This window comes from Pagrus pagrus (genome assembly GCF_965226575.1).
Source record: "Pagrus pagrus genome assembly, chromosome: 20".
NCBI lineage: Eukaryota > Metazoa > Chordata > Actinopteri > Spariformes > Sparidae > Pagrus > Pagrus pagrus.
In genome coordinates, this window is record NC_140207.1 from 26,324,791 (window position 1) to 26,340,188 (window position 15,398).

The 15,398-nt window shown below is 41.6% G+C and overlaps 1 protein-coding gene across 1 annotated transcript in view; it reads right to left on the reverse strand.

Annotated features, from left to right (window-relative positions):
- Positions 1–15,398, reverse strand: part of cubn (cubilin (intrinsic factor-cobalamin receptor)) — a 244,366-nt gene that overhangs the window by 30,111 nt on the left and 198,857 nt on the right. The window contains exons 49-54 of the mRNA XM_084340702.1: positions 14,361–14,532; positions 11,583–11,786; positions 7,541–7,690; positions 7,290–7,411; positions 5,452–5,677; positions 2,985–3,172 (exon numbers count right to left, since the gene is read on the reverse strand). Of these exons, the coding sequence (XP_084196828.1) occupies positions 2,985–3,172; positions 5,452–5,677; positions 7,290–7,411; positions 7,541–7,690; positions 11,583–11,786; positions 14,361–14,532 (1,062 nt within the window). The remainder of the gene's footprint in view (positions 1–2,984; positions 3,173–5,451; positions 5,678–7,289; positions 7,412–7,540; positions 7,691–11,582; positions 11,787–14,360; positions 14,533–15,398) is intronic.

Here is a 15,398-nt window from a genome sequence, read left to right on the forward strand (position 1 = left end):
CGACATGACAGTGGAAACTAACCCACAGATTCCACTGGATACGGTACGGCTGCGTTACGGCTCCGCCACGGCGGCGGAGCGGATCCGTAGCACTTTAGTCTATGTGTTAACTTCCACCAGGTCCGCTGCGCTGCGTGTCTGCTGCGTGCCAGCTCCGGCAGTCCGCAGCCCTGCGGATCAGATACGCAGGACTTCTATTCTGTCGGACGCCGCAACACAACGCAGCAATTCAGCCGAATTTAGCACAGAGCAGACAGGAAGACAGACACGAAACAACAACAAGAAATCCGGTTGATTTTCGAAATAAAACACTCCGTGTTGATACAAACACAAAAACCTCAAAAAAGAGAGAAATACAAGCTCTTCTTCTAATCCGTCGGTCGGGAACACTTCGTGTTGTTGTGTTTATAGCACATACATATAACTGCGTTCGTGTGTGATAATGTAATTATCGCGGGAATTCCTCGGTTTCGTTTCTCCAGCTGATCGGCGGAGCTGCGCCGTAGCGGACTCAAAACGCAACTGGTGGGGGTTGCCGGACGAGGACGACGGAGCACAATCGTACCGGAGCCGTAACGCAGCCGTACCGTAGCAGTACCGTATCCAGTGGAATCTGCGGGTAAGGGTGTCACGATCGAAATCGATCGAAATTAATTCACAATCTCGAACTTCGAATTAAAAAATAGAATCTTCGATGCTGCCACGCCCCCATGTCACGTCCGGTCGGCTTGCCAAGGGGAAAATACACACACGTGTTGAAGTGCTGCGAGTCAACCTCCTCTAACTTAGCTACTAGCTAAGCCAGTAGCTACTAGCTACAGCCAAGCCGTTTCTCAATACCCAGTACGCCAAGTTCGAACTTGTGAACTCCGGGAGTCTGGACTTGCGGAGTTCAGTTGGAAGAACGAACTCCCGGGGGACGGGAGGATGGGAGAACGGGAGGACGGTCCGCTCCGCTCCTCGGCCATTGCTATCACGAAATGCATTCTGGGATACGTAACTTCCCAAAGTCCACGCAAGTCTCCACCGATGCATCCTCGAGGGGCAAGAATACATCCGGGGTATTCGACAGTACTTGGCCAGATGCGAACTTTGAATTGGAACAGTACTTGGTCCGGCGCTGATGACGTTTCTCAAGTCCACAAGAACAGAAGTACAGAGAAGAACGCATATTGAGAAACGGCTCCAGTCAAACGATAGCATGGTGTTACACCATTCCTGCTCGGCTCCCGGACCGTGGTCGGGAAGCACAGGGGAGATGAGTTCCTCCAGGAACAAGTTTCTGTTTACCTTCGGGGTGAACCCCCTTTCACGTGTTAAGCTGGTCGGGAAATAATACCAGGGAGCTTTGCTGTATCTTGAGGAGCCGTCGCCTTTATTCAGCCAAACTGCAGCCTATATTGAACACTTTATTGCTGTCGCTGCTGCTGCTACTCCTTTCGCTTCTCCTTCCTCTCCCATTCATTCACTGTCCGCACGTACGCACGCTCCCTCATTCTCGCTCGCCCACTCACACCTTACGCACCTTGTATATGTCCAACTGTTTGGAAATAGTTTAAGACACTTAATTGTTCAGAGAAGACTATGGACATGGCTGTTTTATTTTTTTGTTTGTTTTGTTGTGAACTTGAATGTCATCTTTGTTTAAGTTCCCAATTGACTGAAAATTTAAGTTATTGTTACATTATGTTGTTAATAAATGTTTAAAATTTGACAATGTAGTGTGGTACATTGCTAACAAAGGTCAGATATTATATTGCATAAAAGTCTAGTCTAAAAATGGCAGCAACCTGTGCTTTAAAAAAAATAAATGTAAAAATCGAGAATTGAATCGAACCCTGACCTTAGAATCGAAAATTGAATCGAATCGAGGATTTGGAGAATCGTGACACCCCTAGTGGAAACACATCAAGCATGGCCACGCATTTGAAGCGACATCACCCCGGCGTTTCACTGACAGGAGTGAAAACGAAGGCTTATCACCGCCGGCATTTAAGCAGCCCCTTGCTGCACAATCCGACCGGGCTAAAGCCTTCCCTTATTGCACTTCAAGTTGTTTTTCATTAATTATGTTAAAAAGAAGATATTATGCCTTGTGCACTTTAAGTTGATTTTATATATTTAAATTTAACAAGTGTTTTACATAATAAACGAAAGACAAAGTTATGTTTATTTGTCTTGTCTTTTTTTTTTTTTTTTTGCTGATCCGAAAAATGATCCGATCTGTGACTCTGATCCGAGAAACGATCCGAACCGTGAGTTTTTTGATCCGTTGCACCCCTAGTTTGCAGGCTTTTAAACTCTGTGTGGGAGTGTCCTTACAGAGTTGTTAAGGACACATGTGAGCTCTGAGTTTCAGAGAAGTAAGGGCCACTCGTGGGTCGTTGACCCAACCGGCCTTCATGGGGGATGCTAAGGCTAGGGCACTTATTTTACATTATATATTTTTTCAATTAAAACATCTAAGAACATGAATACCTTTTACGGGCACTGTAATTCACAGGAACCTTAAACTGCTCATCTGCTCCGCAGTGGAACTGAGGTATTGGTGACTCAATCTCTGGCTAAGTTCATACTTACTGCAACTAAATATGGCAGATAAGCAAATTTAAATGGTGCACACATGATCCACATATGTATGGTAATATTTCTGTGTGGTATGTAATGTTCCTTGTGAAAAAAAAATCGGTTTAATTTTAACTTCATGTTTTTCCCAAGTGCTGGCCATCAGTTCATTTCCCTCCGATAACTTTGTGTTTTACTGACAAAAGAAATTGCTGTGTTGACATCTGGGAACACAGGGACATAATTTTAAAAAAGGTCTAACTGGGCAACTAGCACATTATTATTATTTTAAACTAATGTAGTGTTAAGGTTTATGTGCAGGCAAAGTAGCAGCAACATAAATTTACCCATTAACCAACTGGTGTGACAATCATAAAAAAAAAAAGTGTATTTCCTGTCTTGTTAGCCTCTACTAGTACCTTGATATAACTGCTTTGGCAGGTCCCGGTGCTGTCTGGAATCTGGAAATCACTGTTAAAGCTCATCTCCAGGTGGTTTCCCTCTTGAGCAATGATCTGCCAGGAACACTCAACATTCGCAGGGAAGTTCTGGGGATAGTTAGGAGACTTGATTGTTCCGGTATCAGCATGGATCACCCCTCCACAGCCTGGTTGAAAACAGAATATGTGACTGCACAGTGCATGTATAAAATGATCACAGTAGTAATATCAATGGAAGATTGAATGACACAAGCTGACTGAATGTGCTTCTTTCACAGGGCTGATGGTCTCACCATTAGGAATGTAAAATTCTGGAGAAATAAGGTGTGGACAATTTTCAGAACAGAGTTTGTATCAGCCATCATCTTATTGGAAATTTAAAGGAGCGTTTTTAAGAAATGGTCAGAATTCAAAGGTGACTCCAAAACAAGCAAAACTGCCTCCTGCTGCTCAAGATACTGGATTTGCTACTCTCTGCTGTAGCTTTCTTTGGCTGAAGCGACTACCTACCGTAAGCAAGTATCTCAGGCAGCTATGGAGCTGGCCCTAGCATCTCGGGTGACTCCCGGTCAACAAGCACAGTCAACTAGCCTCCCAGTAAACATGGCTCTACACTAGACAGGGAATGAACACAGCCTCCCAAACTGAGGTGCCTCGAAAAACAGGGGATACAGTGCAAAGGTAATTTACAGCTGCTCTGATCAGGACTATTACTCAGGGGATGAGAAGATGCAAGGCAGAGACAGGACAGGGGTGAAGCAGCAGGGGAGCCGGAGAGTGTCAGGCATCAGCAGTGGGTGTAAATGGTGTGTAGAGCTGTAATATTTTCACATCTTACTCTGTGAATTTTACCAAACCAGAGGTAATTGTGGAAAGATAAACCAAGACTGTTTTGGTGAGTTTTATTTCATTTACTGAGTTTGAAAGAAGTGTTTTACAGTGAGTTAACAAGGTAATTAAGCTTGTCTTACTTCAGGAAAAGAGGGAACCTTGAATTCAGATGGTATACAGTTGTATTTTTCTGTCTAGTAAGGCTAATACGTGTAAAATAATTTCTTTCTTGACATTTTGTTTGTACATCTCTCAGCTGAAACTAAATGGACAATCAGACCATCACCACTTGAGGTACTGTATTAGACAGAACGGGTTGGGGCTTGCTGGTTAGCATGCTAACTACAGTACACATATCTGCAAGACAGTACATACAGATGCAGTCCCCTCAAACTTCCTGTTCCTCCGTGATGGGGCCCTAACCGATCCATGACAGGTCCGTGCTTTGACCTGGAAGCAGAGGTGGGAATTGTGGAGTCATCAAGTCATCTCCATGCCATGTATTTGTTGTGTTCATGCACTAAACCAGCTGAGTCCAATCAGCACAGCTCTTCAGCCAGGAAGGTGAGCTAATTAGTGAATGCACCTGGTTCAGTGACTGAGCAGAACAAATACATGGCATGGAGATGACTTGATGACTCCACAATTCCCACCTCTGCCTGGAAGAGTCCTTGACTTGAATGAGATCCCCCATGATGAAGTAGTGAACGCAGGGCCGAATCATAATGCCCAGTGTCATGTGTGGAAACCAGTTGCAATGGTTTATGTATTCACCAGGAGGAGCAGTGATGATGGAGGCTGAAGCGTCATTTCAGCGTGAAAGCATGCAGTTTTTTTCCTTCCTGTTAAATCATTCATTTCCCAGCCGTATTACTTTCACTTTCATGCAGAACTGTTGAAAAACAAAAAGCTGAAGCATAACATTGATGACCTCATGATATGGTAGCCTAAAAATCATTAAATATATTATGTCCATGATATAATTTGAAGTATTTGGTTTGAATATTTCACTGGGTGTGGGTGGCTACAAGACGCATGAACTATTATGCTCAGGTGACAGGTGTGCTGCAGTAATTTTAAACACAGTTTCAGCAGAAATGATTGTCAGTGCACTGCATAATTCTCTTTAGGTACTTTTATCAGAAATTCCTCATGCATTGGCAGCTGATAGAAGAGATGCAGAGATGTTTTTTGTGAGAGAAGCGCCATCTCATGGTGACACCCTGTAATTTAAGGATGGGTTAGGTGAGCAATGCTGAGCAAATTGTCATTCTACTAAAACTAAATATTCCCTTTATTATAAAATGCAGCATGAACCATGTTGCCAATTACACTGATTACATTGCAAGCAATGATAAATAGAAGCAAATTATTGTTGTAGTTTTCATCATTTATATGCATTAACTATCCATCTAGGATTGTTCCAAACACCATGTGTTCTGGGACACAATACTTTCTAATACTACAAATATATGACTGGAGCCTTTATCTTTAACTGGACATCAAACATTGTCGAAAGGGTGTGACTACCCTGTAAAGACATTTTCTTTACTGGACGGATGTGCTGTGATAGATAGATAGATACAGCATTTTCCTTTAACTAGTATAAACTCACCTGAGGAATCTGCAGACCAGGAGGCCATAAAGCCTCCTTTGGACACACTGTGGTCAGCAAGGAAGACCACAGCAAGCTTGCTGGATCCTGACTGAATGACTCCCGGGGAGGTGGTCCCACAGTACTGGCCAATAACAGGGGAGCCAGGGGAACCTCCATTGAAGATGGTGACAGAGTCCCACTCACATTTAGAGTGGGGCTCTAGGTTGAAGTAGCTGAAGGTTAGCTGCAGTAAAAAAGGAGAGTAGGAACCATGGACACTTTGTTAAGTAGGTGGCTACCAAGCAGTATGTCCTGAACTTAAACAACTGGGAGCAATATATGAACTTACAAACAGCAGTTGTTGCCTCAGCAACTACAATGGACAGCAGCACACTGATTCTTTAATATTTGTGATTAGTGATTAGTGATCAGTTGTGACCAGCAATACTGGTATGTCATCAGTGACCATTTGCAGTATGCAGATTTTAAATTGAGGACTATCACTGTAATACCACTTTTACACCAAAAGTTTTTTAAATATGGGTAAAGCCTTTAAAAATAGGCTATTTACTCCTTTCCTATTGCCAGGAGACAAGTTTACCCTCTGTTTGTACATTGTAGAAAGCAGCCTATCATATACCTCATCAGACTCCATGCAAAAGACTTTGAACTTGTTTTAAAAAGACATAAGACATCTCACTTATTTCTCAATATTGTTGAGAGTTACACAACAGGCACATAAAGTTTCAGAGTTCACAAAACATTTGTTGTTTTGTGAACAAACAGCTTTGCAGCATTCTCCTAAACAGCTGAAGTAGCTGGGGACTTCACCTGACTTTCTATCGGCAAGGGGGTGGGTGGGTAGGTAGTGACTCGATTTTCATTTTGGGTGAACTTATCCTTCAGTGTATGTCATAGCATTGGATTCACCCTGGTGTTGGGTTTTCATCACAGCCGATCAGAGCTGGGGCCAGTAAACACCCCTGACTACTGCAGGGTCATTTGCCTCAGTAGTAAATTCTAATTGATTGATTCTGATTAGTGGCTTGATCACCACGTTCAACAAACTCTCTTATCTTTTAAGATAAAAGTACTGATAAGTACATAAACAAACAACTCTGTTTAACACCAATATGCCAAAATCATGTTAACACAAGCTAAATAGTCGTCACCTATGTACCTCAGTCCGAAAAGTTTTTTGGCTAATGTTAGCATTAGCTGCTGAAGCAGGCTGTTGCTGCCACCGCAAATCTCTTTGGCTCAGGAGATGTGTACTTTATCCTAACATGAACACACATTAGTGTGTTGCTGCCACAGTGGCTCTTGTATTGGACTTGGTGAAGGAGCTTTGTGTTACTCAGTTATTGGCTGAACAACAGTCTATCATTGTGACGCCACCGCTGCTCACTTGTTCTTTGGGTCAGTGGCTGTGTGCTTAGAGCTACTGAGTGAGCAAGCTGCTTCAGCACAGGCTCAGTGGCTGTGTACTGTGAGCACAGCACATTCTGTACAGTCATGCTTCTGTACTCGGCTCGACGACTATAATGTCAGTGAGTCTGCAGCTACCAGAAAGTCCGGACATTTAGATTCAGTTAAAAAATGTTGGTAACAAAGTTTTATTTTGTTTGGTTCCATTTCTGTGTATGTACTGTATATAATTTAAGCCAGTTGAGCCCTTCACTATTGTGCAAAGGTGATAGGTCCCTCAGAGAAGCAACATCCGAACATGATATGAAAACAGAAGTAATAGTATCATGATGACAGCAAATATGATAAATGAAGGTTAAAATACTGCAGAGTAAATTCCTGCCATTCCTTCGGTTCGGTCAGTGCTTCTGTCCATGATGCAGACTCACTGTAATAGTGTGGCCCACTGGAGCCTCTAGCAGCCAAGCACAGCGACTGGGGCTAGGATAGATGTTGGGGTAGTTAGGACTGGATAACACCCCTCCCTCACCTGTCTGCCAGCCTCCACACTCTGCACAGAGATAATGATGCATATAAGGACTGTGATGTTAACATAATGACTGCTAGATTAGACAAATACTATCTCATATTTAAGTATACCCAATTGCACATTAAGTTAATGAACCCTTGAGTGTCTTACCAGAGAACAAGTACTTGGCCTTAAAGCCAAGGTCTACCTGGAAAGCGTCAGTCTGGAAATGGACCCAGAGTTCTGGGGTAAAGACTACAATGGGAATTCTGGGGATGGCCTGCCCGCAAAATTTGGCCAACAGCTCCCCATCTGAGTCACCTGAAGGAGAGGGTACAAAGTTTAATAGAAGAAATACATAAAGGCAGTCCATAATCCATTAATCCATATCTTCCCCAGACCTGCTTTTTCTGCTCAGAGTCGTGGTGTGTGCATCACACCTACAGTAATATAGTCAGAAGAGATAGTGGTAAGGGTAGTGATAAGTTGCAGTGCAAACCCTGAATACGTTCCCAGTACACCACAGGAGAGAAGACCCTATTCACATTCATAATCACACCCAGTCAGAGGTGGACAGAGTACACAACTTCACTACTTGAGTAAAAGTACAGATACTCCTTGTCAAATATTACTCCAATACAAGTAAAAGTAGCTTAGTCAAAATATTACTTAAGTAAAAGTACTAAAGTATTTGTTTAAAAAATTACTTAAGTAAAAGTATTTAAAAAATATCTCAGGAAATACAGGAAAGGAAAGTAGCTTAATGTCATTATACAATACATTGATGCGATTCTGCTACAGACGTGTTTATAGCTCAAAAATAAGCAAATAAAGGCAAGAAGCCTCAGAACACAGACTCAGCTGCATTCACCAACAAGTGAAATATATTGCAGACAGCTGCGGTCAGTTCAGTATATTTTTGCATCTGACATCCATGCTTTCTCTACATAAAAAAGATGTTGATGTAGGCACTACAAGAACTTATATTGACATTTACAGATAAACAACTTATTGGCTAGTTTACTTTACTTATATCATACATCACAGCCAAAAATGAGCCAGATAACCCACATCAAAGACAGCCGCACCTCACTAACGCGTGCACACCCACTCTCTCTCTCTCTCTCTCTCTCACACACACACACACACACACACACACACACACACACTCTCTCTTTCACAAACATTAAGCTGGCTAACGTTAGTAGCTACTTTACATACCGACGTGCTTTTTTAGGTTGGAAGACGAGTCTTTGTAGTCCGTGATATAATTGCTCCGCGGTAAGAACAACAAACATTTAAACTGAAACGAATCAGTTTTTGTGACAAAAATCTCAAACATGGGTTTGAGATAAGGCCACGGGTGCTCATGACGTAGTACAGGTACGGCAATACGGCTAAGACAAACCATACACGAATCAGCAGAAACAGTTTATTTTCTCTGAATTTTGCAAAAAAAAAAAAAATCATCAGCTGACGTAAGATCAAAAGTAGCGAGTAACGAGAGCATTAATAGAAATGTAGTGGAGTAAAAAGTACAATATTTGTCCTTCAAATGTAGTGGAGTGAAAGTAAAAGTATCCCCCCAAAATAATACTCAAGTAAAGTACAGATACTCAAAAACTGTACTTAAGTACAGTACTCAAGTAAATTTACTTCGTTACTGTCCACCACTGCACCCAGTGTTTCCCACACATTGACTAATTCAATGCACAGCCACGACTAATTCCTGGCGGTGTGCCACAGAATCAACACTGACCGCCACATTATGCGTTTGTTTTTGTTCAATGCTACTTTAAAACGCAGCATATGCGTTCAGCTGCAGTTCCTTTCCCTGCTCTCCCTCCGTCTCTGTCACTCACGCGTCTCACACACACCCCTCCCCTCCGTTCACATCGCGTGTCTCCATGAAAATGAGATCATCCGTTGAAGTAATTGCGTGGAAGCTTGATATTTGGTGCAGACGGCTGGCGAAAGTCACAAGTTCACGAAAGTTTGGTGTCCCCCCCTACTATTTTGCTGTAGGGAGGGTAATCTTACATTTTCCCAAGGGCAGGACAAGGACTCTTATCTTTTTCTAATCCAAAATGTATAGTGTCTCATTCATCCCATGAGATTAATTGAAAAATAGTCTTTAGCGACATCATAAAGATGCTCTTGTGCAAAAAAACGTGGCGTGGAGGTGAAGGACAACAATCCAGTGTCTATATCAGGGCTTCTATTTTAGATCGTATGACCACTGGTCGGGATTGAGAGTCAAATGTATTGGCTGGTAGATTCCTCAAACTTTGCTTAATTTTGGTGTTTTTATTATTTTGATTTGCAACACGCCTGGCCACAGGAGGTATTGTGTAAATGGTTTAGCTATGGTGGAAAGTCAGACAGATCTCATACACAGGCCATCAGGCTGCAAATTCACCTATTTTCTTTTATTTAAGAAACTGGGGTGGGGCAACAAATTTCACTACTCTCAAGCCCATCAGCAGTCTCCAGCTGGTGTCTGCATGCTCATGTCATGTAAACAAGCTTCTGGTTACCGCAGAATGACAGCCCAGGCTTGTCATTGTTAAGTCACACTCAATATGTAAATTTAAGTAATTTGACTCTCAATGATCTTGTCAGCCCTGTCCAATGCCACATTGTTTTAGATCTTATAGTAGTGCTGCATCTTGCACATACTGCAATGCTAATCTCTGGCTGGCGGTTTTGTAATCCTTTCTTCCAGTGAATTTCCCCTTTCAACTCCACCTATTCCACCCAAAGGGTTCACGCCCCCAAAGGGTTTAAAGTCTGGGACTCCCCACTAGTCAGTTAGACCTGAAGAAGCCTCTTGGAAGAGAGGTGAAATGTCTGCAAGAAACTGAAACAAGTCCAGTTGCCTCTGTATAGCACTTGGAACAAAAAACAGATCATAAGTTCTTCAGTCTCACACTAGCTGCAGTCATTAAAACTTTGTTATTTATTTATTCTTTTTTTTTTTTTTTTTTTTAACAATATTTACATTCCGCTCTACACCCTCCAACAAAAATTGGAAAACTACCTACAACAATGAACTTTTGCCAAAAGCTTTAATCTGGCAAGTAGAAGTCCTTGACTGTGCTATTAATTTTCCAACTCCTCTCCTCTAAGCAAATTGAGCAAGCAAATGTTTCCCTCTCTCCAAACACAATAAAAAAATTACAAAAAAAGATTATGATAACTTGTGTACAAAGTTAAATTTTGGAGTACGGTTTGCTCTAAACAAGAGTCCATGGTGTCCATCTTCATTTTCTGGGCAGCATAAATGTGCCCAAAGCATGGCAAAAGTTCACTGAATTTTGATTTTAGGGAAATTTGGCAGGATGGAAGCAGAGGGCCACCAATTATTTGTCCTGTGGGGATTTTGAGTATTGAGATCAAGTTAAAAGAAAATAATCAATCAATCAATCTTTATTTGTATAGCGCCAATTCACAACAAAAGTCATCTCATGACACTTTCCAAATTGAGCATGTCTAAACACTACTCCTTGATTAATTAATTTACAGAGACCAAACATTTCCCCCATGAGCAAGCACAACAGTGGGAAGAAAAAAAATTCTCAATTATTAAAAATAATTAATTTTGATTATTGTCATGGATGATAAAAAACAAGCAACTTTCTTGAAATTGTAATGACAACAATCTTAATGACATCAAAGCCTCAATGGGCTTTACAGTCTGTACAGTGAGCGACATCCTCTGTCCTTAGACCCTCGATTCGAGTGAGGAAAAACTTGCCATCTTGATGGAAAAAAACGACCCTTTTAACAGGGAAAAAAAAAAAGACGATGACTGGACATACTGAGATAGTTAGTGGTCTGCAGACTTTGAAATGTGACCAGAAATTGAGTTTTGTCACTCACACATAGAGTACAGTTAAAAAAGGATTGGAGGCTCTCAGTTATCAGTTACTTGACTTCTAAGTTAATGCAATGGCATCTACTTGAGGAAGATGTTCCAGTTGTTGGAAAAAGTCTGACTTGAAGTATCTTAACCTGTCACTTATATCTTACAATTTCTGATTTCCAAGAAGGTGGTGAGTGATAAACTCGACTGTCACCATTGACAACTTCACCAATTCTGAAAACTATTGGTAACAAAGCAAACTCTACAGTAGACTACAGTACTTTATGTAGTCTATGATTGACACCCTAATTGTATGTAAAAAACAACAACAAAAAAACTCAAACTCACCTAAGCGGAACTGGAGGTAGTCTGACTCACAGGTCTGGTGATTTTCCAGGTGCAGGTCTTCTATCAGCACCACAATAGAGGAATTGATGTGTTGTGGGTTCTGGATCAGCCACTCACAGTTGAGGTTGTTGCTGTAGTTGGACAACAGGTACCCAGGGGAAGTGAAGTTCCCACCAGCTAGGTTGTTCAGGACTCCACCACACTCTACAAAAAGGTAACATGAAAATGCAGGATTACAATGAGAGGCACACACACATTATTATTAACTATCATCAACCTTTATTAATAATAAGGTAGGCCGCACTGAGATTGAGATCTCATTTACGAGAGACCAGAGAACACAAGTGTACACTGAAAAAAAGGGAAATGGTCGGTTGTTAAATTCACATATCAGCATTTAGTGTATACTACACAATCAATGTATATTTCTCTCTTGTTGTGACATGTTTTAATCTTGTTGAACTCTTTTAACCTTGAGGCATGTGAAGTCTGCTAGTCTCAATCATGTTGAAATGACTCAAAAAGATATGTTTCGCTCAAAAATGAAAAGCCCCACTCCCTGAAGACAGGCACAACAACAGCCATGGACTATTCCAGACTGCACCATTTTCTCTCTTGTGTCAAATGTTTTTTGTGGACTTCCAGGGCTTTCTACATGTTTAAGTAATTACAACATATCCAATCAGTAAAAACTGGAGATGTTATTTTTACTGAGCTGTTAGTCAGTTTATCTGCCAGTAAGCAACTTAAAGCCAGTTAATGTTAATGCAAATGGTGGCTAGCTACTATTCACTAGTCAAGCTAACATTAGCCTGTTTTTCCCCCCATTGCTTCTCAACTGTCTGCCCTCTCTCTCCTGGTATTTTCACATCTAACACATTTGGGATAGGGATCCTATCCCAAATATTGCTATAGACTTAGAATAACAATCTGAGCTGGTCAGTGGCAAAAACAAGAACTTTCAGTAGATGTATTTTGATGGATGGAAGGAACATTCTTGTCTCCAATAGTCACTTTGACACAAAAAAATGGGAAAACAGGGTCCAGGTCAAAAATGCCAAAGTCAACATTTTAAAAATGATTGTGTTTCAGAACCTAATTCTCAGACTGGGCTAAGCCCCTCTGATTTCCTTGAAAGCCCAACCACAAACATATTTTGTGGCTACACTACTCTTTACTTTTTCTTCTATTCCAAAACAAGTCAAAGTGATAATAAAGTGAGGCTGGTAGAAGCAGACTATAACTCTACCAGTCTTTCTCCAGAGTCATATTGTGGCAGTTCACCCTGATTTTCAACTGCCGAAAATTGACACCCTCTCTTTGTGGAATCTGAAAACTGCTAAACTCGGCAAGCGTTTTGACTTACTCAATATGTCATGTAACCTACTCAGGAAAATGTCTCAGGCGCATTAGACATTTTATAATAGTTGCCTCAAACCAGTTGATGTTATGTCATTGATATTTGGCAATAACCCCATTATTGAACATCTTGGCATCTCTGAGTGCAACTTTCTGCTTTACACGTGCATAGGCACTTACCATAAAGAACAGGCATGGATGGATACACAGCACCGTGATGTTTTTTGATTAACTTAAATATGTTATACTGCTTTCTGTGGGAAAATGCAGGCATTACAGTTTTGAAAAACTTATTTGAGGGGGAAAGAATGAAGTCATTTGATCAATTTAGGATGAAATATAAACTACCTCAAACACATTGTTTTAGGTTCCTACAAGTCCCAAGGCCCAGAAAAGTTGGCTGTGTATTAAGGGGGCTGGGGGAGTAGTCGCAAAGTTAAATTTGCTTTTTAGTAAAGAATTGGATTTTAGCATGCCTTCTTTTAGGAATGCCACACCCACAAATCAAGGGGACTCAAACAAAATTTGCTGAATGTGCTAACTTATGCTGCAAATAAAAGTATATTATCAAAATGGATTTCAAATAAGCCACCAACAGTCTTAGATGGGCATGATTATTTATTAAATTAGTTATGTATTTCCTTATGACATCCCGCCATGTTTGTAATCCAAGTCGGTTCTGTGCTACATGTACAAGTCGGAAGGGACTGTGTCAGGGGTGAGGAGTTTTTTCAGAAGGATCTGGTTTCTGTGTGAGGGGCAGATAAATCTGAAATCTGTATACACCGATCAGCCACAACATTAAAACCACTGACAGGTGACGTGAATAACATTGATCATCTCATCACAATGTGATGTTCTGATGGGAAACCTTGGGTGCTGGCATTCATGTGAATGCCACTTGACACGCACCACCCATCCAAACACTGTTGTGGACCAAGTACACCCCCTCATCACAACAACACTACCCGATGGCAGTGGCCCCCCAGCAGGACAGTGTGCCCTGACACACCGCAAACACTGCTCAGGAACAGCTCGAGGAACACAATAAAGGGCCCAAGGTGTTGACCGGGCCTCCAAATTCCCCAGATCCCAATCTGATCGAGCATCTGTAAGACGTGCTGGAGCAGGTCTGATCCATGGAGGCCCCACCCCCCAACATACAGGACCCAGAGGATCCACTATAAAACGCCCTGGTGCCAGACACCACAGGACACCCTCAGAGGTCTTAAGTCCATGTCTTGACAGGTCAGAGCTGTTTTGGTTGCACAAGGGGAACTTTCACAATATTAGGCAGGTGGTCATAAGTTATGCCTGATCGGTGTGTATATATATATAATTAGGAATAAAGACAAGTTAAAAAAAATGTATACTGTGAGTAGTAGTTCAATTTTAGTTTTATCCAAGGGAGGATCTTACCTGCAGGCTCCTCAGAGGAGTAAGTCGCCATAAAGCCACCATTGGACACAGAAGCGTCAGTGTGAAACACAACGGTCATGGTGTTGCTGGAGGAGTGCACCTGGGTGCCTGCTGGCACTGTACCACAGAATCGCTGGAGTCGAGGGGAATCAACTGCCAAGCCGTTCAGGACCTAGAAGACACAGCGCTTAGCACAGAGACACAGGGGTACTATTCCCAGAATCAAGTCCTCTATTGGAGATCTGCAGTAATTTAAGTAACACTAAAATATATTGGCCTTACACAAAGAGGTTTGTACAGGATCTTAAGATGCCATTTGTCAGTTAGTTTAGAGAAACAATGGATAGAAAATGATACACCTCATTTAAAGCTTTGACTTCTTGATATATATGGATACTGTAGATATTCAAATCTTAATTATTCTTAACTTAGCTGACAAGTGATCACATTATTGTTAAATCTTTATTCCATATTCCATTTTCTTCTCCACCTTTTTGGATGTGCATCCTATCACCCTCCTTCTATTGTATTCGCATCACAACACCACTGTTGTTTGAATCATCTGCCCCCTGAAGTGGGGGGAAATGCATTTATTGTAGCTAACACTGCTAACACTAATGTCACTAATGTTAACATCACCAATATTGGCTAGCTAACATTAGACAATAGATCAGGCATGTCCAAGCTATTCCACAAAGGGCCGTGTGGCTGCAGGTTTTCTTTCCAACCGAGCAGCAGCACACCAGACCTGACTCATGTAATCAGCTGATCTCAGTCTTCAGACAGCTGATTGGTCAAAGTGTGTGCTCTTGGGTGGTTGGAACGAAAACCTGCAGCCACACGGCCCTTTGTGGAATAGTTTGGACATGCCTGCAATAGATCAATCAAAAATCAGCAGTAGAAATCACATTTTTCTTTCTTTTCCCCAAAAACTTGCAACAACCAAGACTCTTGATTGCTGACAAAACATGGGTACCACGCAATTCCAAAGATGTTATACTGTTGCCTTGCAAACTTTGTTAGAAGCTGGAACCACCT